The 22,224-nt window shown below is 34.0% G+C and overlaps 1 protein-coding gene across 3 annotated transcripts; it reads left to right on the forward strand.

Annotated features, from left to right (window-relative positions):
* The first annotated feature begins 11,619 nt into the window (after positions 1-11,619).
* LOC309797017 (polyadenylate-binding protein 5) lies at positions 11,620-15,532 on the forward strand. Of its 3 annotated transcripts, none has more exons than XM_082610392.1 (2): positions 11,620-11,926; positions 12,471-15,532. In XM_082610392.1, exon 2 carries the CDS (start codon positions 12,612-12,614, stop codon positions 13,758-13,760), a length of 1,149 nt encoding a protein of 382 aa, XP_082466518.1. In that variant the 5' UTR covers positions 11,620-11,926; positions 12,471-12,611; the 3' UTR covers positions 13,761-15,532. The 3 variants fall into 3 exon arrangements, with proteins under 3 accessions (XP_082466518.1, XP_082466519.1, XP_082466520.1); XM_082610393.1 differs by having other exon boundaries at positions 12,586-15,532; XM_082610394.1 differs by having other exon boundaries at positions 12,590-15,532.
* Positions 15,533-22,224: the final 6,692 nt, after the last annotated feature.

Below are 22,224 nucleotides of genomic sequence, written 5' to 3' on the forward strand. Positions count from 1 at the left end.
CTGATTCTTTTAAGAAAATAATGATTAAGTTGGAATTCATTAAAATGTTTCTAAAAAGTCTTCTCTACAAAAGACACTGTGAAAAGAATGAGAAGACAAGCCACAGACTGGGAGAAAATATTTATAAAAGATATGTCTGATAAAGGACTATTATCTCAAATGTACAAAGAATTCTTAAAACTCAACAAATAAAATAAATAACCCAGTTAAAAATGGAAAAAATTCAATTATTTTTCAATTATTTTATCCAGGTATTTCACTTCTAAATACTCAGAAGTGGAATTGGTGGATCATATGGTAGTTCTTTTTTTTAATTTTTTGAAGAACCTCCAGAGTTTTACATTTTGCATTCCCACCAACAGCATGTAAGTGTTCCAAATTTCTCCACATTAGTTCCAACACTTGTGCTTTGTTTTTTGATAAGAGCCCTCCTGACAAGTGTGAGGCTATATCTCATTATGGTTTTGATTTGCATTTCCCTAAAGATTAGCAATGTTGAGCATTTTTTCATATACCTGTTAGCGATTTGTATGTTTTATTTTAGAGAAATATCTATTCAAGTCCTTTGCACATTTTAAATCAGGTCATTAGTTTGGTTTTTACTATTCTGTTGTAGGAGTTCTTTAAATATTTTGGAGATTAACCCCTTATTAGATATATGATTTTCAAATATTTTCTCTCATCTGGAAGAGATAACACTCCCATGTTCACTGCAGCACTATTCACAACAACCAATATGTATAAAAACCTAGTCCATCAACAGATGAAAAAAGAAAATGTAGTATATGCATACAATGGCATACTACTCAACCTTTAAGAAAAAGAAGGAAATTTGCAATATGTGATGAGTGACGACATGAATGAACTTTGAGGACATTATGCTAAGTGAAATAAGCCAATTGTAGAAAGATAAATACTGCATTATTCCACTTTTATGAAGTAGCTAAAATAGTTCAATTCATAGAATTAAAGAGTAGAATAATGGTTTCCAGAGGCCAGGGAGAGAGGGAAATGGGGAGTTACTTATCAACAGGCATAAAATTTCAGTCAAGCAAGAAGAATATGCTCTAGAGATCTGCTGTATAACATTGCAGTCAATAATAATATACTATAAGCTTAAAAGTTTGTTAAGATAGTAGATCACATATTAAGTGTACTTCCCACAATAAAATTATTTTTGGAAAAAATGGGTGAAAAATCTGAATAGGCATCTCAGCAAAGATGATATACAGATGGAAAATATGCATAAAAAGGTAATCAGCATATGTCATTTGAGAATTGAAAATTAAAATAATAATGAGATACTGCTATATACCTATTAGAATGATGAAAATTCAAAACATGGACAAATACAAATGCTGACAAGGATGTGGAGCAACAGGAACTATCATTCATTTCTGACCTGAATGCAAAATGGTAAAGCGATTTTGGAAGACAATTTGGCAGTTTCTTACAAAATGAAACATATTGTTAGCATAGAATCCAACAACTGTTCTCCTTGACATATATCCAAATGAAGTGAAAATGTATGTCCACACAAAAACCTACACAAAGATATAGCAGCTTTATTCATAATTTGTAAAACTTGGAACAACCAAGGTGTCCTTCAGTAGGTATTTGGATAAATAAACTGTAGTACAGCTAGACAATGGAATATTACTGTCAGCACTATAAAAGAAATGAGCTTTCAAGGCATGGAAAGACATGGAAGAAACTTAAATATATATTACTAAGTAAAAGAAGACTGAAAAGGCTACATCCTCTATGATTCTGTCTATATGACATTCTGGTAAAGGCAAAAGTAGGGAGACAGTAGAAAGACCAGTGATTGTCAGGGTATAGGGAAGAGGACAGAATATATAGGCAAAACACAGAGGATTTTTAGGACAATAAAACTATTTTGAATGAAATTGTAATGGCAGATTAGTAATATTACATATTTGCCAAACCCATAGAATGTACACCACCAAGGGTGAACCCTAATGTAAGCTATGGACTTTGGGTGATAATGATGTGTCAATGTTGGTTCATAAATTTTTACAAATGTACCGCACTGGTGCAGTATACTGATGTGGGAGACTGTGTTTGGAGTGAGCTGGAGTGTATGTGAGTACTCTGCATTTTCCACACAATTCTTCTGTGAGTCTAAAACTATTCTAAAAATTAAGGTAACTAGCTGCTATCTTGTTCCATGATAGATTGATTGCCAACGTAACAATCACATTTCAATAAAGTGGAAAGATTTATGTTTTTGTCAAGTCCCTGAGTGTCAGGGGAACAATGAAGATAGGTCTTGGGAAAATGTCTGATATCATTTGTGAGAGTGGGATAATATAAATTATAGTTAGCCACTAAAACCAACTTCCCCCACTTCATAATTTCCTTAAAAGCCCCAAAAATATTTGTTTATTAGAAACCTACTTTGGAATACAATTCAATGTTGGAGTAAATAGTATGAGTTGATAAAAATAAAAGTAAAATTATTTAGTTTTCAATTTTTCAGACATGAGTTTCCATTAATATTAGTTTACCCACATCCTGTCATTACAGAAAAAGTGGCTTTATGTTTTCTTTACAGAAAGCAAAAAGTGTTGCCATTCATTGTCTTTATATTGCCAACCAAAAGGATACATGTCCCTTAGAGCAGAAGAAGTTATGTTATATTGCTGGTTTGTCTTCCTTCCTCTCTCAGTCCTCAAAAATTAACCTTACACCTTTATTAAGATCAGCATTTCAGTCTGTTTTTCAAATAATCTCTCTTTTCTAGATCTAAAGTCTCCTGGTATAAAGGTATCACATAATATGAAAAGCAATATGTGTAGTATACAATATAAATTTTCAAGTTCACAGTTGTATGACAACAGCTTCTAGCAAACAAATAGGTGAATCCAAAAACATACTTAGACGAGGTTAAAATACTAAGAGTTGAAAATAATGTTTCTTCAAGATGAGTATACATTCAGGCTTTATAATGATCCTTGGTCCTTGATATTATATCAGGGCCAAAACTTTCTTGTGGGTCAGAAGAGAATGGTTACTCTTCCTGCTTCATAACCGTACTGTAGCAAGATTTGGAAAATTATAACTTCTTTTAAAATATAGTTATTATTTTATTCTACACTAAAGGAAGAAATAATAACACATTCAAAGTGTCTGGGATCCCATAAAGGCTTATTTTGCATGCCAAATCTGATGACTAGTAGTAGCTGCCTGTAGCACTTTGCTTACAAATATGATGAAACCAAGTCCAGGCTCAGTGGCATGATTGATTAGTCTTGTTTCTCTTGGCTGTAAGAGGGCGCACACCCTAAATATGTGTTGACCCTGTATAAATCTTTTCAATTCAATTCAGTCTCAGTCATTTCAATTTAATTCAAATGAACAAGAAGAGAAAAGTAATTTTTTTCAATATAAAATTTAAAAGTCATTCCCCAGGATCATATACTTCATCCAGAAAAGAAGTCCAAGGACCCATATATAAGAGATAGCATGGTCAAAAGATAAAAGTGATTGAAAAATAGTTAAAAGAGGAGAAGGAAGATATCTAAATGGGCCAAAAATGGAGTAGGCAATCTTGAAAAAAAATTAATTAAGCTGGGCCTTGAAAAAGTGTTTTTAAAGGCAGAGAGGAGAAGGGAATAATAAGTGTAAAGAAATGGAAAACGAATAAGTAATAAATGCTAGATGTTATTTTCTTTTTAGACCTTTCTGAGGTTGCCTAAGTAGAAAAAATTAAGTTCAAAAGTGAATATTCCAGAGGCTTCTTCTTTTGTTTTGTTTTTTTTTTTGCTTTTTGTTTTTTACATCTCCAGTTATGTTTCCACATGTAGCAATTGTACAGTACTTACAATTAGAGTAGATGTAATGATTCAGTAATACAAAGACACATAATGAATACCTTTCTCTTTATGTCCTAAATCAGGAATCACCACTTCAGCATGACTAACAAAATGAGGAAGAGGGAGAGGGAAAGGAGGAGGGAGAGAAGGAAGGGGTCATACAAAATATACAGAAAAAAATGTTCAAAAAGAGTATCTATGAAAATGAATAAGTAGACATCATAAAGTAATTTTAAACATTTTAATTCCTATTTCCTTGTGGCAATTATTCATATAATTTTTATTTTCTTTTACTTTCTCTGCAGCCCTTCTAAGGGTTTGTGGAAAAGTCTAATAGAGGTAGCCTATTTAATGCTTGACCTGTATTTTCCATGGCTAGTAAACTATACTAAAAGCATAATCAATCCTAAACATACACTGGTTTCAATATGACCACATCCTTTCTCAGTCAGCTGTTATTCTGGGAAGCTGAAATGACTTATTATCTGGTACCTATAGACCTCATTCAGTGTAATAATTTCTCATTACATCTATCAGCATAAATTTCATTTAAACATCTTATAAGTTTGTAAAATAAATGCTTATTTGAAAATGATAATGAAAGTCATTTTTATTTTAAGATAGGCTGTGCTAGTCTGCATTCCACTATTAACTGCTATCACAACACCCAGTTTAGTATTTCCCACATGGATTTTGTCACAAATTGGAATTAATTTATTTGTTTTGTTTATTTTTATTTGTCTATGATATCCCCCCCCTCCAGAATGTAAAAATTCTAATGTATAGTAGGGACTGTGTGTATCTCGTTCAACATTCTATCCCCAGTGCCAAAGTGTCTGGCACCTAGGGGAACTTCAAAAACTACATTTTACTTAAGCAAATGGCTAAACCACAAACAGACCTTAAAATGTATCTAGATACCATCATACATCAAATGTCTTGAAAATTGGATAACTTCTTGAAACAGTTATGCGAAGAAAAATAAATGTCTTGGTGGGCAGGGAAGGGGGAGAATTGAAGCAAACAAAAAATGCATAGAATTGAAGCGCAGAGCTCACTTAAGTTGATGAATAATGTATCCAAACATTCTAAAGGTCATTTCAATATTATTGGAGCCACAAATAGGTAAATAAATTAACCAAGAGAAATGTCCCCTCATTATAAATGAATGATTTTTAGTCTTAGTAGTAAATCAGTTTCAAGAATGTTTCATCAAAGTCTAGCATTAAGACTTAAATATATTTTTAAAATAAATAAGAATAATTAGAGTCACAAGAAGGATTCTGTAGTTAACAGTAAGAACTCCAGGACCCCTTATATCCTTTGAAATTTTGTGGTAGGTTTATCCCCTCTATCTAAATGTAAATATTTAAAAGAGGACTGTATTTCTAATGGAAATGTGCTAGAGCTTAGGTGTTGCTCCAAACCAATGAATAATTAATTTTGTTACACTGTAAATCAAAAAGTAAGCATTACTGAAGACTCTTTATTGAGGAAAATCAAAGTAATTAGAATGTGTATTTTCTCTCCAGATCAGATGAATTAGTTTACTTTAAACCTTGGAGTTTCTGCAAGTTTTTAGGCTGTCAGATACTAACTTGTCATTTAGACTGTCTGATATTGCACAGAAATTAAATTTAAAGGACACAATAAAGAATTAAATGTATAATTTTAATAAAATAATGATGGAAATATTCATAACTTGTCTTATAAAGGTATTAATATTTGTTATTCCACCTCACTCAAAAAGAGGAATATACGGAAAGAAAATTCTATAATGAAATAATCTTATTTTTAAGAGTGTATTTGATAGACATTTCTCCAAAGAAGACATACAGATGGCCAAACAAACACATGAAAAGATGATCAACATCATTAATTATCAAAAAAATGTAAATCAAAACTACCAAGAGGTATCACCTCACACCAATCAGAATGGCCATCATCAAAAAGTCTATGAACAATAAATGCTGGAGAGGGTGTGGAGAAAAGGGAACCCTCCTATGCTGTTGGTGGGAATGTAAATTGGTACAGCCACTATAGAGAACAGTAAGGATGTTCCTTAAGAAACTAAAAATAGAACCACCATATGACCCAGCAATCCCACTTCTAGATATATATCCAGAGAAAACCATAATTCAAAAGGATGCATACACCCTGATGTTCATTGCAGAACTATTTACTATAGCCAGGACATGGAAGCAACCTAAATGTCCACTGACAGAGGAATGGATAAAGAAGATGTGGTACATATATGCAATGGAATATTACTCAGCCACAAAAGGAAAGAAATAGTGCCATTTGCAGAGATGTGGATGGACCTAGAGATTGTCGTACAGAGTGAAGTAAGTCAGAAAGAGAAAAATAAATATTGTATAAAATCTCTTATATGTGGAATCTAGAAAAAATGATACAGATGAACTTATTTGCAAAGCAGAAATAGAGTCACAGATGTATAGAAGAAACTTATGGTTACCAAGGGGGTGGGGGGTGGGATGAATTGGGAGATTGGAATTGACATTTATACACTACTATATATAAAGTAGATAACTAATGAGAATCTACTGTATAGTGCAGGGAACTCTACTCAATGCTCTGTGGTAACCTAAATAGGAAGGAAATCTAAAAAAGAGTGGAGACATATATATATATATATATATATATATATATATATATATATATATATATGATTCACTTTGCTGTACAGCAGAAACTGACACAACATTGTAAAGCAACTATACTCCAATAAAAAATAATAAAAATTAATTAATTAATTAATTAAGCCATGATGCAAAAAAAGAGTGTATTTGAAATCATGGCAAAGGAGATTAAAGACAAAATGGACACTATAGGTATTTCACCTTGTAAATCTAATGTCCACTTAATATAACTCTGATGTATGTATCAAAGCATGAAGATAATGACTGATTTCAAAGCAAAATGGGCATACAGTTCCTGTTACCTATTATGAAGATGAATATGGATGAACAAGCAGTATACAGAAGGAGTCCCGATAGCTTTCACAGGGATTATATGAGTACTTAGTGTGCCTATAGCCACAACAAAGGGATTTGGGGACGGCAAGTATTTTAAAAGAAAGAAACTCTATGATCCTCCCATTGATAAAGATTAAACAATAATATATTATTTTACATTTGAAGTTTTAGGTTAGGAAAGATAAGCAGAGTATTTTCCTCAGTCATCTGTTTATTTAAATGTTCAGTTTTCCTTATCTGTGAATAACTGTTCTCCATGTTTTACATTTTCTGAACAGTTTGTCCAGAAGGAAAGGAAAAAAGTGCAAGATATCATAATCAGTATCTGGAATATGTTTTATTTCGTTTTGACAGTTTAAACCAGAAGTCTTTAATTTTCTTCCCATCACATATTCCCTTCTAAATCTGTATTATGTAACACTTAACCCTGCTCCTGCAATCTGCCTACACCCACACATACACACAACTGAGACAATATATATCCAAGTTCTATCAGCAAATGGACTGACCATCAATCTATAACTTTATTCTGGTTTGAAAACATTAGCTAGGCTTATGAGAAGTCTCTCTTGGAGACAATTTTATAAAAGTGACTTAAGGAGCTTTTTATGGTTGAGAATAGTATGAATAGCATTAGCACTACATGTATTTTCTTAAAGATTATATAATACTACTCAATTGTGAAATCACCTGTGCCTGTTTTTTGTTTTTAAATAGCATATGTGTAATCTTTCTCTAATCTGTTATATGGCAATTATTCTTCCACTTTTCCTTTGGATCAAATTTGGTAATTCCTATTTTGCTAGGAGTTAGACATTTCCTCTAATTTTTTATGTTGTTGGTAAAATAAGTAAATTGTCATCATTTTTTACATAATTCTGATAGTATATATTAACATTTAATAATTCACATACCATCTAAGTGTATGATACCCACTTCTGAGAATCTAGTTAATAGAAGTGAGTAATAATATATAAAAGTATGTGAATAAGGATGTTTATTATAGCATTGTGTGTTGTGACAATAAAATAACTAAAAGCAGCTTTAATGCCCAACAATAAAGCAATGGCTTAACATATTTTGTGTCATTGAAAAGCATAGATTAATGGGTACAGAGTTTCAGTTTGGCAAGATGAAGAGTTCTGGAGATAGTGATGTCGCTTGCATGACAATGTGATGACAATGTGAGTGTATTTAAAGCCACAGAATTGTTTACTTAAAAATTATTAGGATGGTAAATTTGATGAATATTTTCCCGCCATTAAAAAATGAAAATAGAAATAAAGCATAAAGTTTGCATTTTTAAACAATTATTATTTTATTTATTGTTCTAGGTCAAGTGAAATGACTATAGCTCAGGATTTTTAATCAAAGAATGTGGTGTGTGTGTGTGTGTGTGTGTGTGTGTGTGTGTTTTCCCTGTATGAGACATATGTTCAGTAAACAAACCTTAGTAAGGAGAGATTTGTGTGAGACTGTCAATTGGGTAATATTCCTACTCTATTTTAATGCATAATAAGATAAAATACTTTGCCTCTACATCATATGTAAAACTCTAAATAGACTGGATTTTAAATGCATAGCAATTGCATAAATTTACATTGTAATATTCCATGGGTTCATTTTAAACTAATAGGATCTAATTAAAAGAGAACCCTAAGGAGACACCTAACTAAACCAAAATATATATGAAGTTGTATATTATTTTTATATGTTTTTTAATACTCAGATTTATCCACAGTTGAATGCATGACTTTTTAATTCAACAAGGATTCAGTTAATGAGAGAAATGAAAAAAGAAAAAAAATGTTAAAATTTTGTAAAAGAATCTTTCTTAATTTCCAACAAACCACCTAGGGTTATAAATGTATGAATTATAGCTACAGCCTTTGAATAAATATCTAAACTATAGTTTTATAATTTAAAATACTGAAATTTTTGTTAAATGTTGAAAAATGAGATATTCTGTTTTTTTGACAATTTAGCATAAATCCCGTTCCATTGTATATTCTGTTGAAACTTTTTCCACTTTTGGTTACTTTCTCATTTCAGTAAGTACATTCTAATAAACACAATTTAATCTTTCTTTGATAATAAATCTTATCAAAATGCCTTCAGGATTATCATCCAGAGCATAAATACTCATGGAGCAGGATAAAATTTAGGAAATAGAGACAAAGAATTGCTACTGGCTCCAAAACTTACTACTACATGTTTAATGCCAAATTGTTTTTCTGGCAATTTTCCTCTTTTTGTCTAAAAAACATGAGCCAAGTTCTAGGTAATAAAGGTTTTACTTTGTTCAACCATCCCAGACTTCATTCAAGAGAGCAGCAAGTTTACTTTCACTGTGAAGTCCCAGCACCTTGCACAACTCAGACTTTTAATTGGAAACAGGATCAAGTGCCTGTTAAGACAAGGCTGAAAAACATAAATTTCCAACTCTCCTCTTCTTCCGCTCATGCTGACAAATTTCTACCAACTGTAAATCACAATGTGTGATAGGTTGCACTTGGAATACCAGTTGTCCAGGATTCTTTCCTCATGCAAAATGTTTCTCAGATTTAGAAAGACTCAGATATGCTTCAACCAACTGCCTTAGGAATCTGGGTGGGGATTTTTAATGGATTTAATATATGAATCAGATATACATAGACTATAAACTTACCTTGAATATATAATAAAAATTACAGAGAAGTGTTCCACATCTGATTTTTATTCCAGAGACAATTCTCAATGTAAATATTAAAATGATTAAACAAATTATAGATGAAAATGTTTCCCTTTTTCCCATAAACTGCTTAGCAGAGGGAACTCTACTAAAATTTATTTATTTCACAGCAGTTCTAAATTTCTGATTTTTGATCTGATAAAATGTTCACTATAGTTTAGAATGTTTATACTGCAATGACCCCAAAATGTCTGGCAAGTGTAGCGTGGTGGTTATTCTGAAAATAATAATTATTATTTTTATAAGTATTTCCAATTTATTTACTTTTAGCTGAGTTGGGTCTTCGTTGCAGCATGCAGGCTTTCTCTAGTTGCGGCGAGTGGGGGCTACTCTTCGTTGCAGTGTGTGGGCTTCTCGTTGCGGTGGCTTCTCTTGTCCCGGAGCACAGGCTCTAGGCACGCGGGCTTCAGTAGGTGTGGCATGCAGGCTCAGTAGTTATGGCACACGGGCCTAGTTGCTCCATGGCACGTGGGATCTTCCCAGACCAGGGCTTGAACCCATGTTCCCTGCATTGGCAGGTGCATTCTTAACCACTACACCACCAGGGAATTCCCGAAAATAATTATTTTTAACAACCCAATTCCATCTATAATATTAGAGAAAATATATACAAATGAATTGGAATATGGACAGCATTTAGGTGGTTACATAAATAAAATATTAATTTGATTTAGTGATAATATTGTGGTAATTATTCTCTTGATTTATGTTGTTATTTTCAGTAAAGTAATATTTTAATATAAGAAAAATAAAAACAAAAGTTCGGACCCACTGTCAATTAAGTTTATGAGGAAAGATGTTTATAAAGGTTATGTTCAAAGTACAATAAAGTAAGCACGTGTTCACAAGTGTTTCTACATATTGGTCAATGTGGTGATATTTTAAGACCAGTTTTTATTAGTCTATCTCCATAACATTTTTTAATTTGTATTTGCTTTTTCTCACATAGTCTCCATGTCTTAGCTAAGCAAGAACCCTTGAGGAGAAAATTACAAAATAATTGAGTAAATAATGAGGGTAAATTGTCATCTCTAGTCAACTATACCATCTAATAGACACTGTAGAAAATGAAGCAACACATGAATTTAGCCTGTTATTCTAAGAATTTAAGACAACACCCTTTGGGGTGATGTCCTTCTCTTGCATTCCTTTTTTTGCCAGGATCTTTTCCAGCCTAACAGTACTGACATATGTTTTGTTCGGATTTTCTTTTTGAGCAGAGGGCTTGTGGAAGGGGCTGGTTGAGTTATGTGTTACAGACACTGATGATTTTCCAAAGACGGGGTAACATTCCTCTTCAAAACAGTTTACCACAAACTCTAAAGAGAGATCTTGGGAAACCTCTGAGTTGTGTCTAATCTTATAGTATTGTTCCCTGCAATGGTTTAAAGTTGACAATTCAAGTTGAAATTAGCAATTGTGTAAAGTGCCTATATCTTTACATGTTTATTTCATCTTCAAACATTATATATTTTGCATTGATTCTGCAACTTTTACTCTTTAACTAAGATTTTGCAATTTGTGATTATGGAGGCAGCACATCTTCAACGTTTTCTGGCACTAAGTATCATTAAAAGCCATTTTATGGCTCTCCAATCATTAAAACCTTAGTATTACTAGAGCAGTGAAAAGAACTCTGCCTATTACCTGGGGATAATGCTACCATTATGTTGAAGTTCAATGGAGTAAAAATAAAGGCCAACTACAACATGGGCCTGTGTTTATTTGACCCTGTGATCATTTAGCACTGGACTGGGAGTCCAGTACAGCTGTCAACTGACTTTCCAATGCACTCAGGAAAGTATGCAACCTATATGCTATTTCCTAAGCAGAAACGATTTAGGGAATTCGTTTAAAAAAATATGAGAGTCCCTTCCTCCTAGGTCGTCACCTCCTTTGATTTTGGGGTCAGTAGCCTAAAGGTAATATTTTAAAATAATAAATAAAATTTCAAAAATAAGAAATGAAAAATCTAGAAACCATTTAAATCCTTTTCTTTCGTTCGTTCTTTTCTCTTTTTCTTTTATTTTCTTTCTTTCTTTCTTTTTTTTTTTTAACATCTTGGCACAGAGCAAGCGGGAAGTTACTTAGCACGGTTCCGGGTTTCCTTGCGCCCCGCCCGCTCGCCCTACCACAGCTAGAAGCTTTTAGTCCCTGTGTCGGTGTGTCCTGCAGGGCGCAATCCCTGTCCATCGGTCTGCGCTCTGCCCGCCCGCCGCGCATCTGCCCTTCTCTCCTGACTCCGCCCCGCATCTGTCCGGAACCTCCTCGCGTCTGAGCTGACCCAGTGCGCGTCTGCCAGTCAGTCCCTCCGGACCCGCCGCGAGTCTCAGGCTGCCGAAATCTCCGCGCGTCACTCGGTCCGTACCCAGTGGGCATCTTGGGTATCTGGGCGGTCTCCGGTCCCCCGCGCGTGTGTCTGTCTGTCTGTCTCTCTGTACGATCCGCCGCCTGCAGCCTGCCTGCCCGGCCGCAGCGCACCAAGTGTCCAGTCTGCCCTTTCGCTTACGCTGAGTGTGTGTAGCGCGGCCTTAGTGAGCGCGAGCCCGCCTGAGACCGGCCAGGCAGCCGGCGGAGGAATACACGTTCGGCCCCTGCCCTTGTTGATATCATTTTAAGCCCACACGAGCTTGAGGCCTATATTTATGCAGAAAACGGGTCGTGAGGCCTCTGTCGGCAAGGCTAGATGTGGGGAGCCAGCCAGCTGCTTGATGATTTCTTACAATTTAACGGGGAAAGGGACATTTCTTTCCTACTACTGGCTTTTGAAACTGATTTTAGATCTGAATGGGTGGAAATTCTAAGCCACCTTAGGGAGAACGGATTCGTTTTTGGGGTGCTTTTTTGTCTGATGCGTTTGTTCTGAGCCTGCTGACCAGCTGTTTCTGAACTTCATTTTCTCAGCCTCAACAGTGATTCTGAGTCTGCTTTTAGCTTCCTTCGCCTTGGCTTTTTTTCTGTTTGTGAACAGCTGCTTGGCCCATAGCTTAGAGAAAGCAACCTCTTTTTCTCTCCCAAGAAAGCCTCCTCCCTGTGCTCAGAGAGATGGGGAGTGGGGAGCCCAATCCTGCTGGCAAGAAAAAGAAGTACCTCAAGGCTGCCCTGTATGTGGGTGACTTGGACCCAGATGTCACCGAGGACATGTTATATAAAAAGTTCAGGCCTGCTGGCCCTCTTCGATTCACCCGAATCTGCCGTGACCCGGTGACCCGCAGCCCCCTGGGCTATGGCTATGTTAACTTCCGCTTTCCTGCGGATGCTGAGTGGGCCTTGAACACCATGAATTTTGATTTGATTAACGGCAAACCTTTCCGCCTAATGTGGTCTCAGCCAGATGACCGCTTAAGAAAGTCTGGAGTTGGAAATATATTCATCAAAAACCTGGACAAATCCATAGACAATAGGGCCCTTTTTTATCTGTTTTCTGCTTTTGGGAGCATTCTCTCCTGCAAGGTTGTATGCGATGACAACGGCTCTAAGGGTTATGCCTATGTTCACTTTGACAGCCTGGCCGCTGCCAATAGGGCCATCTGGCACATGAATGGAGTGCGGCTCAACAACCGCCAGGTGTACGTTGGCCGATTCAAATTTCCGGAAGAGCGGGCAGCTGAAGTTAGAACTAGGGATAGAGCGACTTTCACCAATGTTTTCGTTAAAAACTTTGGAGATGACATGGATGACGACAAACTGAAGGAACTTTTCAGTGAGTACGGGCCAACTGAGAGTGTTAAGGTAATAAGAGATGCCAGTGGGAAATCGAAAGGCTTTGGATTTGTGAGATACGAAACACACGAGGCTGCCCAAAAGGCTGTGTTAGACCTGCATGGAAAGTCCATCGATGGGAAAGTCCTCTATGTAGGGCGAGCACAGAAGAAAATTGAACGCCTGGCTGAGTTAAGGCGAAGATTTGAGCGGCTGAGATTAAAAGAAAAAAGTCGGCCTCCAGGAGTGCCTATCTATATCAAGAACCTAGATGAGACCATCGATGATGAAAAACTGAAGGAGGAATTTTCTTCCTTTGGATCCATTAGCCGGGCCAAAGTGATGGTGGAAGTGGGGCAAGGCAAAGGGTTTGGTGTTGTCTGCTTCTCCTCTTTTGAAGAGGCTACCAAAGCAGTAGATGAGATGAATGGTCGCATAGTGGGCTCCAAGCCTCTGCATGTCACGCTGGGCCAGGCCAGGCGCAGGTGGTGAGAATAAGAATGCTCAATTTGTCTCAGCCTTAAGCTGGTGCCTACTTAGTTTGGGCTACTTTGTGATAAGAGGTTATTTTATGTGAATTCACAGTTTTTTTTTAAGTGAATACTTTCTTTTGAAAAAAAGTGAAACTAGAAAACCTTGTTCATTTTAGTGAAGGACATAATTTCTAATTGTAAAACTGTCATTTTGTACTATTTTTCGATATAATAGCCTTAGGAATATGTAGAATAAAGTTTATTCCTCCACATGCTTTTTTGCTAAACCAGTCAAGATGAGGTAATGGAGTATATTTCCTTCCTTATTTCACTAATACTACTAAATTTAATTTCTCCTATGAAAGTATTCTCGAGATGGTCCTTACTTCTGAGTCTATCACAGTGAAAATTTCTAACTTGCTTTTTGAGAAATCAGTAGAGCAGGGGAAAGCGTATGTGATCCAGTTAATGTTTGTGTATAAGTTCACTTTAAATTATTATTTAAAATGAATATTCCTTTTAAAAAATGTGAGCTTTCTTCCTTTTATTTATTTATATATATATATATTTTTTTTTTTTCTTTTTAATATATTGTGGGCATACCACAGACTTGATAGTGACTTTGACTAAGTTTTGAGAGTTTTCGTTATTAACTTCATGCCCAGAGAAAGAAACATATTGCTATTTCCTCAGTCAATACCTTAGAAAACTAACACTTTAAACATTGATTATTTAAATTCTAAGTTTCATCTTAAAAACCTTTTCTGAGAGCTTTGATATTTGAAGACAGTCTAAGGAGCATTTTTTTTTTTTTTTTTGCGGTACGCAGGCCTCTCACTTTTGTGGCCTCTCCCATTGTGGAGCACAGGCTCCGGACGTGCAGACTCAGCGGCTACGGCTCACGGGCCCAGCCGCTCCGTGGCATGTGGGATCTTCCCAGACCGGGGCACGAACCCGTGTCCCCTGCATCGGCAGGCAGACTCTCAACCACTGCGCCACCAGGGAAGCCCTAAGGAACATTCTTATCACTCATTTTTCTAAATTCCTTAGTAGGTATACATGGATCATGTTTAATCAACAAGAAAGGTGAATAACAACACTGAATTGCCTTTGTCTATAAATAACTTTAGGATTCACTTCAGCCTCTGTTGTGTCAATATAGAAGGTAAACAATCCTGTAATTATGTTGAAAACTACTCTGAAGAACATCTTCTATTAAACTTGTCATTATCTCTTATAAATTGTTGAATATATCAATAAGGTAATATTCACAGATGTTTCAAAGTTAAGGAAAAGGTCATCTCTCTTGATTAAGTCACATGCCTCCATCTATCATATGAGAGCTCTTAATCCAGTATGGTTCTCTTTTTTTCTAGCTGCTTGGAAGTTGCAACAAAATGTTCTGTTCTATATTGCAGTTACATTATTTAGCCTGTAATTTCTATACTATGGACTTTATGTGTTTCACTTTTAGTTCTCTCTTCTCCATATCCATCTACCTTCCATCCATATTACACTTACTTTCATATTTTCTTTGGATTGCCTTTCTTTTAATATATGCCAGTTCAAATCCATTTTGGGATTAGAGAGATAAATACCTGATTTATGTAAAATTGAAATAATTACTTTTAAAAAATAGGATTCACTCATGCCACAGATCCAACAGTAAGAAAATGTTTTAACTCTATTCTCAGTTGTTTATTATTTATATAGAAATCTTTGGTTTCATACATAATACAATATAAATATATAATTTTATTAACACTTTTGTTGGCTATTTGCCCATAAAATAATGAGAATAACCTGTTTCTATGTAATTGTTTATCTACAAATGACTTGTATATTCATTATCAAATATTTTCAAATGGAAATTACTGTTTTTATTGATTATAAACATAATACATGCTTCTTGTAAAAAAATGTACAACAATGAAGAAACTTATAAAGAAGGAATTAAAATTCCCAGAGTTCAGAGATAACCACTATTAATATTTTGTGTGTGCATTAATATTTTAAGTGTGTGCATATCCTTTCATGCTTTTTCCCCTATGTATACACACACTGTTTTACAAACAACAAAAAAAAGAAAACATACTATATGTACTGATTTCTTTTTATTTTAAATTAAAACATAGTCATCTTTTCATATCAATAAATACCAATCTGTATCATCAATTAGTGACTGCATAGTATTCCATTGGGTGGATGTACTATAACTTATCTTAAGTAGTTCATTATTAAGTAGTTCATTATTGAATGAGGTTTACATGCTTTTCAATGTTTCTACATTTGTAAGCAGTGCTGTGATCAACATCCTTGCTTAAAAACAGTATGAGTTATAGGAGCTTGATTTAAAAATATCTAGAGCATGTAAAAGCTTAAATCTACTAGAAAAATTAAAATACACATCATATTGATATACATGTATCTAAAATTTGAAAAGTGTTAATGATATATTCTTCATTTATATACAAAAGAAAAAAAAACTAACAGGATATAATTTTTCATATTATATGAGTCGAATTGCTTTACATCATTGTGATCATTAAGATATATGAAAATGAAGCAACTTCAAATAAAATTTAAAATACTTACATTGGTAATTATTTACCATATGTATTCTCTATTCCTTTTCCCCCATTGTCAGTATTCATTTAAATTTGTAAACCTGAAGTGTCAGTGTTAAGACCTTTACAAATGCTTTGATTCAGAATAAATCGCGAAAGATTTCTAGAAGGTAAAAATCCACAAGTATAAGCATTTAATACATTTTGGGAAATTATTTAAGAATTTAAATTATTACTGATTTCAAAAAGCTAGTCAGTATAAAGAAAATGATTAATTAAAATGTGGCTAAGTACATATAAAACATACATGTTAGGACCCTGCAAATCAGTCAAAAGAACTCTGTAAATTCAGGTGGAAAATATAAATATAAGCAGGGGGAAAATATAAATGAAAGGTAATCTCTATTTAAACACAAACACTTGGGTAGTTTTTCAATCTTGTACTTTTCATTTTTAGCTACATTTAATACACTTCTAATAATTAAGGCTTCCAAGGGGGAGCAAAACATTTGAACAGCTTAAATCAGTGACAAAGCATTAAAATAGGTTATTATTCATTTTCTAGATGATTAGTAAAACTATACTATCAATGATCAACTTAATAGTGGAGTGTTTAGTACTAAGGTTTTGGGTTTTTTTGTTTTTCATACTCTTTTTTTCAGCTTTTCAAGATAGTCACTTGTACAAGTTTCAAATGTGCCCAGGGAGAAGAAAATTAAGAACATTTTTTTTGTGTGTGTGATTGCAAGCATCATAGAAAAGGTTATTAGGGGAGGATTTTCTGTATAGGAAGTTTCAAGCATCCTGGTGTTTTCTGGTTGAATCTACGGTTAAGGGGAAAAATAAGATGTTACATGTGTAAGTGATATTTTTAGCAGAGTGAAAAAAGTAAGAATTACTTTTTTCTTTAAGGGAATATTTAGGTATGGAGTGAATACCATCTTACCTATAAATAAATAGCCTAATTTAAGGGAATAGTTAGAAATGTATCAATAAATGACTGATTATAGATGATACAGGTGTTCCCAGCACCTATGACAATACTTGGAATATAATTAGCATCTCATGATTACTTGCAGAATTAATGAGTTCATAACCTATGGATTATATTTCTCCACTTGTTTGCTTTCCAATTATCTTTTCAGTATTTACAAGAGAAATGAGTTATTACAGAATAAGCCATTTTTATTAAATCTCATCCTATGAAGAAATAAGAACAGATTGGTTACATAGATTGGTGCTTTTAATAGTGTTACTGATGACACAGACTCATGCTTATATTGTTAAGGTGTTATCAGTGCTTTTACACTTATGCCCTCTTTTTTCTCAAAGTTCAACACTTGATTGATGGGCCTACCTTAGACAGCGCTTCTAATAATTGGCATAACTTAGATAAAAGTCTATTTGTAGAGTAACACTTTTTAAATAAATTATTGGGATGGTGCTTCAAGACCAAGACTATTCCACAAGATCTTGCTCCTATATTAAACCAAGCAATGATGATCATCCCTGAGACACTACTGCTTGTGCATGTGAAATGAATTAATTCTTACATATTTCAGGGTGTTATTTACTTCCCATGAATTATAACCTAACAAATGGTCTCCTGGAGCCTTAAGAAAGCTAATGTATCCCACTTGGCTCCAGGGGATCATGGTCAGTAGTTAGAAGTAATCTAGCTACCACTGGATATCTGAAAAGACAGTGGCCTAACTCAACATACAAATACTGAGGATGTAATTCTCATGAAACTTTTTTTTATTATTATTTTTATTGGAGTATAGCTGCTTTACAATGTTGTGCTAGTTTCTACCCTATGAAACTTTTAAAAACCAACCTCAAGTACTTTCACCCTCAAAAGTCAGAGTCAGTTTTAAAAGGTCTCCCATTTGGAACAAATAAAAGATCAATGTTCTCACTAAATTTCTCATCAAAATTTGAGGCCTTCATAGTTTATTTAATTTCAAAAAATATTTAGTGCTTTAAAGAGACTGCAAGAAAAAGGATGAGTGCTGATATTGTATGGCATCACTGTCTCAGTCATCAGAGTAAATTAGTTTCTTTGTTTTAGAACTAATAGTAAGGAAAACACCAGATGTTGTCACCTTTTGTATAATAAGACTTCTATAATGTATAATAAATATTTTTACATTTTTTGAGATTGATTTGAAACTTCCAAAAGGGTAAATTATGCTTCTGAAAAATCAAGGACTTCTAAAATCAATATTTGGGGGGCATTTAAAAAGTAATTTTAAACTAATTTACACAGAATGGCAAGCAACTCTTCCTTAAGTCGCCACTCAGTATTTGAGGCAGACTAAATTCCTGTAAAGAACAAATGCAGAGAGGAATTTGCAAGCTCTTTTTCAGAGTTTCAGGAAGCCCAGCATATATACCTAATTGGTTTCATTGTACAAAAAAAAAAAAAAAAACATACGTTAATTCCCTAAATAAAGGAATAAATACCTTACTTTTTTGTGATGAAGGACAGCTTTATTACATTATGGCAAGAATGGTAACAAAACAATGCAAGTCAAGATGAAGAATGCATTTCCCTGTTCACTGAGGAATTGTTTAAAAAGGGGGATTTGTTGAATAATTAAAAGAAGGAACATAGAGAAACAAAGAGTAATTTAAATGTTATAAACCTAAATAAATACTATAAAGACAGTAAAATTCTACCTAGTTTGATATCTACTTTAGGGTGAAGCTTTATGAATTGTTTTCGTTCACTGCGTATGGGTATTCTTAACACTTATTTGACTACTACAGTAACACTAAACTTTGGAATATTTCATTTCTAAGTGAATTTCTTAAATAATTATTGGTGCTGGTCTGCTCCTCTCTATTCTCTTACCCCCATCACCTAATCTCAGCTTCGTCCTTCGTAGAACACTCAAGTTTATATAAAGTATTTCTGGTTTACATAGTTTGTCAAAACATCACCTCAAACACTTCTGTTAGATGTGCATGTATGTGATGTTGTACCATTTTTTTGAGATAAAGTTTCAGAACTTGCATGTCAAGCCACAGTAGATAGTGGAAAACATCTACTGTTTATATATGGATGAATGTATCTAGCTGAAGATATTCTTTTTAAAATAATGTAAATATTAGAACGATGTTAATTAAAACAACAACAAAGCTGTGGGGTCTGTTTGGAATTGTGGTTTCATAATGTATACATGGGCTGGAGCATCTGATTACCAAAGACTGAGTAATACATATTGCTAATGTGGGACAAATTTTGAGATATGAAAGCAACATTCCAAGCATAACATGAGATAATGCTAAGAGAAACTGTCCAACGTTTCTGAACAGGCAGCATAGGCAATGACTATTATCTCTATGCAGCATTTAGTTGTTATGTGGAGACACACCACAATAATGTGAACTCTCTCAGTCAAAGAGTAATATATAGGAAGATACAGTTTTCTGAAACTTCTATTATATTTTTATGTAAGTGAAACAAACTGTGAAAGAATGAAAAAAAAAATGAACTAAGTATGTCTCTTACTTTAGTCTCCAAGAGAAAAAGTTTCACTTTAAGGAGAATGATTTTCTTAGATCAATTGGTCATTTTAACTGTTTTTCATCTTTAGATTGTGAGTGATGCAGTTATGTAATCTATTTTATTGCTCAAAGACAAATGTATTTCCTCAATATAGTCTATTTTTAAGATAATATATAAACCAGAAAATGGTGTCACAATCTTTCCTCAACAGCAAGTTTCACCATACAGATCATTTAAGCTGGATTTCTGATATAAGTAATTGCATGCTTGAAATTTTATCTCTAATCTGGGGCCAAGAATTTAGGGCTGTGAGAAATGTGTTTTAATTGGTCTTGGAGCATACTTTTTTAGAGTACTGTTTGGTAGAACTTTTCAAGTTTCTGGGTAAAATAGAAAATATTATCAAGTATTTGAAACAATATAGAATCTGTCTCTAAAATCAGAATTAGGGCTCATTGAATAACTAAGAACACTATATTAAATGATTTTAGTCAGTATTAGGAATTCATCAGTAAAAGGGGAATTTCAGATAAATTGAGAACACATATTTTGAAATTCAAAAAAATGAATTAATACTAGTGAATACATTGTTCTCAGGGATAGAGTTCCCACAAAAATATTTAAAAGTAAAGATTGGATACAAAAGGGCAAAAAAACATCATGGAAATCTTTCACAACTACTCAGAGAGAGGAGCCACATTTCTCTGGTGACCCATCAGCTGAGGCCCAAAGGAGCAACAGAAATATAGAGAAGGTGGAGAAAAGAGGAAAGATTTGGCCTTTAGAAATACGAACTTGTAGTGCCCCATGGAAACTTCATTAAGAAAAGTCAGGATTTAACGTTTAAAATTCTCTCAAGAGATAAATTATTTATTCCTTTCTTAATCTCACATACACTACTTAAAATCTCAGGACTTCCTGGAATTCTCATTAAGATATTCCAGCAATAATTTCTAACTTCCAACAACAATGACTCTGAAATGTGCTATAGTGTTTTGATTTTTTTAAGCTCCCTATGTTTTAGTGTTTGAACTCAGTTAGCTGTACCAAGATTTACGCTTTCCAACATGCACTGGTAAATTTATAAATTTACTATGACACAAATGGTAGATCATTTGTATTAAAAATTCAAGGTTTGCTTGGTGATGGGGCAGGGAGGCAGTACTAATTCTAGTAAAGTTAAAATCTTGTTGTTCATAGGGAAATTGGATGCACTGATGGATGGATGGATGAATGAACATGTGCATACATACATAAATATATGCATAAACAATAATAAAGAGGGGATAAAAAGAGAGGTAAGAACAAATGCATGAAACCCAGGAATAATGATGTATCCTCTGTCATATGGGTTCAAATTCAGAACCACAGACCTCCTACACCAAAAACAATGCTTTGATTCCCAAGCAAGGCTGTGTTCCAAGGAAAGGTGATAGGACAAACGATGACGGGTGGAAAGAGCCATAGGCAGGTTTAGTCCTTGTGGCAATTCACTCCAGTGAGATTTTTATAATGAACTGATATTTACCAGAACTTTGGTGGTGAAGTACTGGCCCACATGTAGTTAAAAATTCAGTATTGAAACTTGCTAAGTGCAAGTTGGCATTCTGTGTTTCTCAAAATTTGCTCCAGAGAGTCTCAGAACCACCTGGGGTGTTTGTTAAAATTGAGGTTCCTGGGACTTGCCCTTGGCTTACTGAATCAAAACTGATATAGCAGTGATGAAGGTGGGGTGAACAACAGAAATCTACATTTTTCTCATAGCTTCCAGGTGATTCTTATGCACACTTACAAAGATCTAGAACAAGAGTCAGCAAACTTTTTCTGTAAAGGACCAGATAATAATTTTGCCATTGTGGGATAAGAAGTAACATCAAGGATATTATGCAGGCACCTATACAACAAGAAAAATCAAATTTCTACACATTTTAAAATTGAAAAAATTCAAAATATAGTGATGATAATGATAATAAAATAGTATTTTTGTGATACAATTCTAATGAGAAGAATTTGGGGGGTTACACTTTGCTAAATTAGGGTTCAAATTTGGTTTTCTCAATAGTCAAATCAATTGTAAATGTGTTCATCTGTAAAAACCCTTTTAACTTATAGGCCATACAAAAACAAGTGGCGGCCCAAATATGGCCTGCAAGTTATAATTTTCGAACCCCTGATCTAGAAACACTGGTCTAGAGATATTAGCCTAGAAAATATTTCCCAAGGTTAGCAAATTAAGATAATTGAAAAAAAACTTATCAAATTATATCATTCAATAAAATAAATTAAAGATGAAATAAAGTTAAAAATAAAAACAAGAATAATAATCCATAAAAGTACTAGAACACAGTAGAAGTGATTATTTGTTTTCCAAATTTCTGGATAGGGAAAAATTTATCAACAAA

The sequence above is a fragment of the Mesoplodon mirus genome (assembly GCF_964341445.2).
Source record: "Mesoplodon mirus genome assembly, chromosome: X".
In the NCBI taxonomy this organism is placed as follows: domain Eukaryota; kingdom Metazoa; phylum Chordata; class Mammalia; order Artiodactyla; family Ziphiidae; genus Mesoplodon; species Mesoplodon mirus.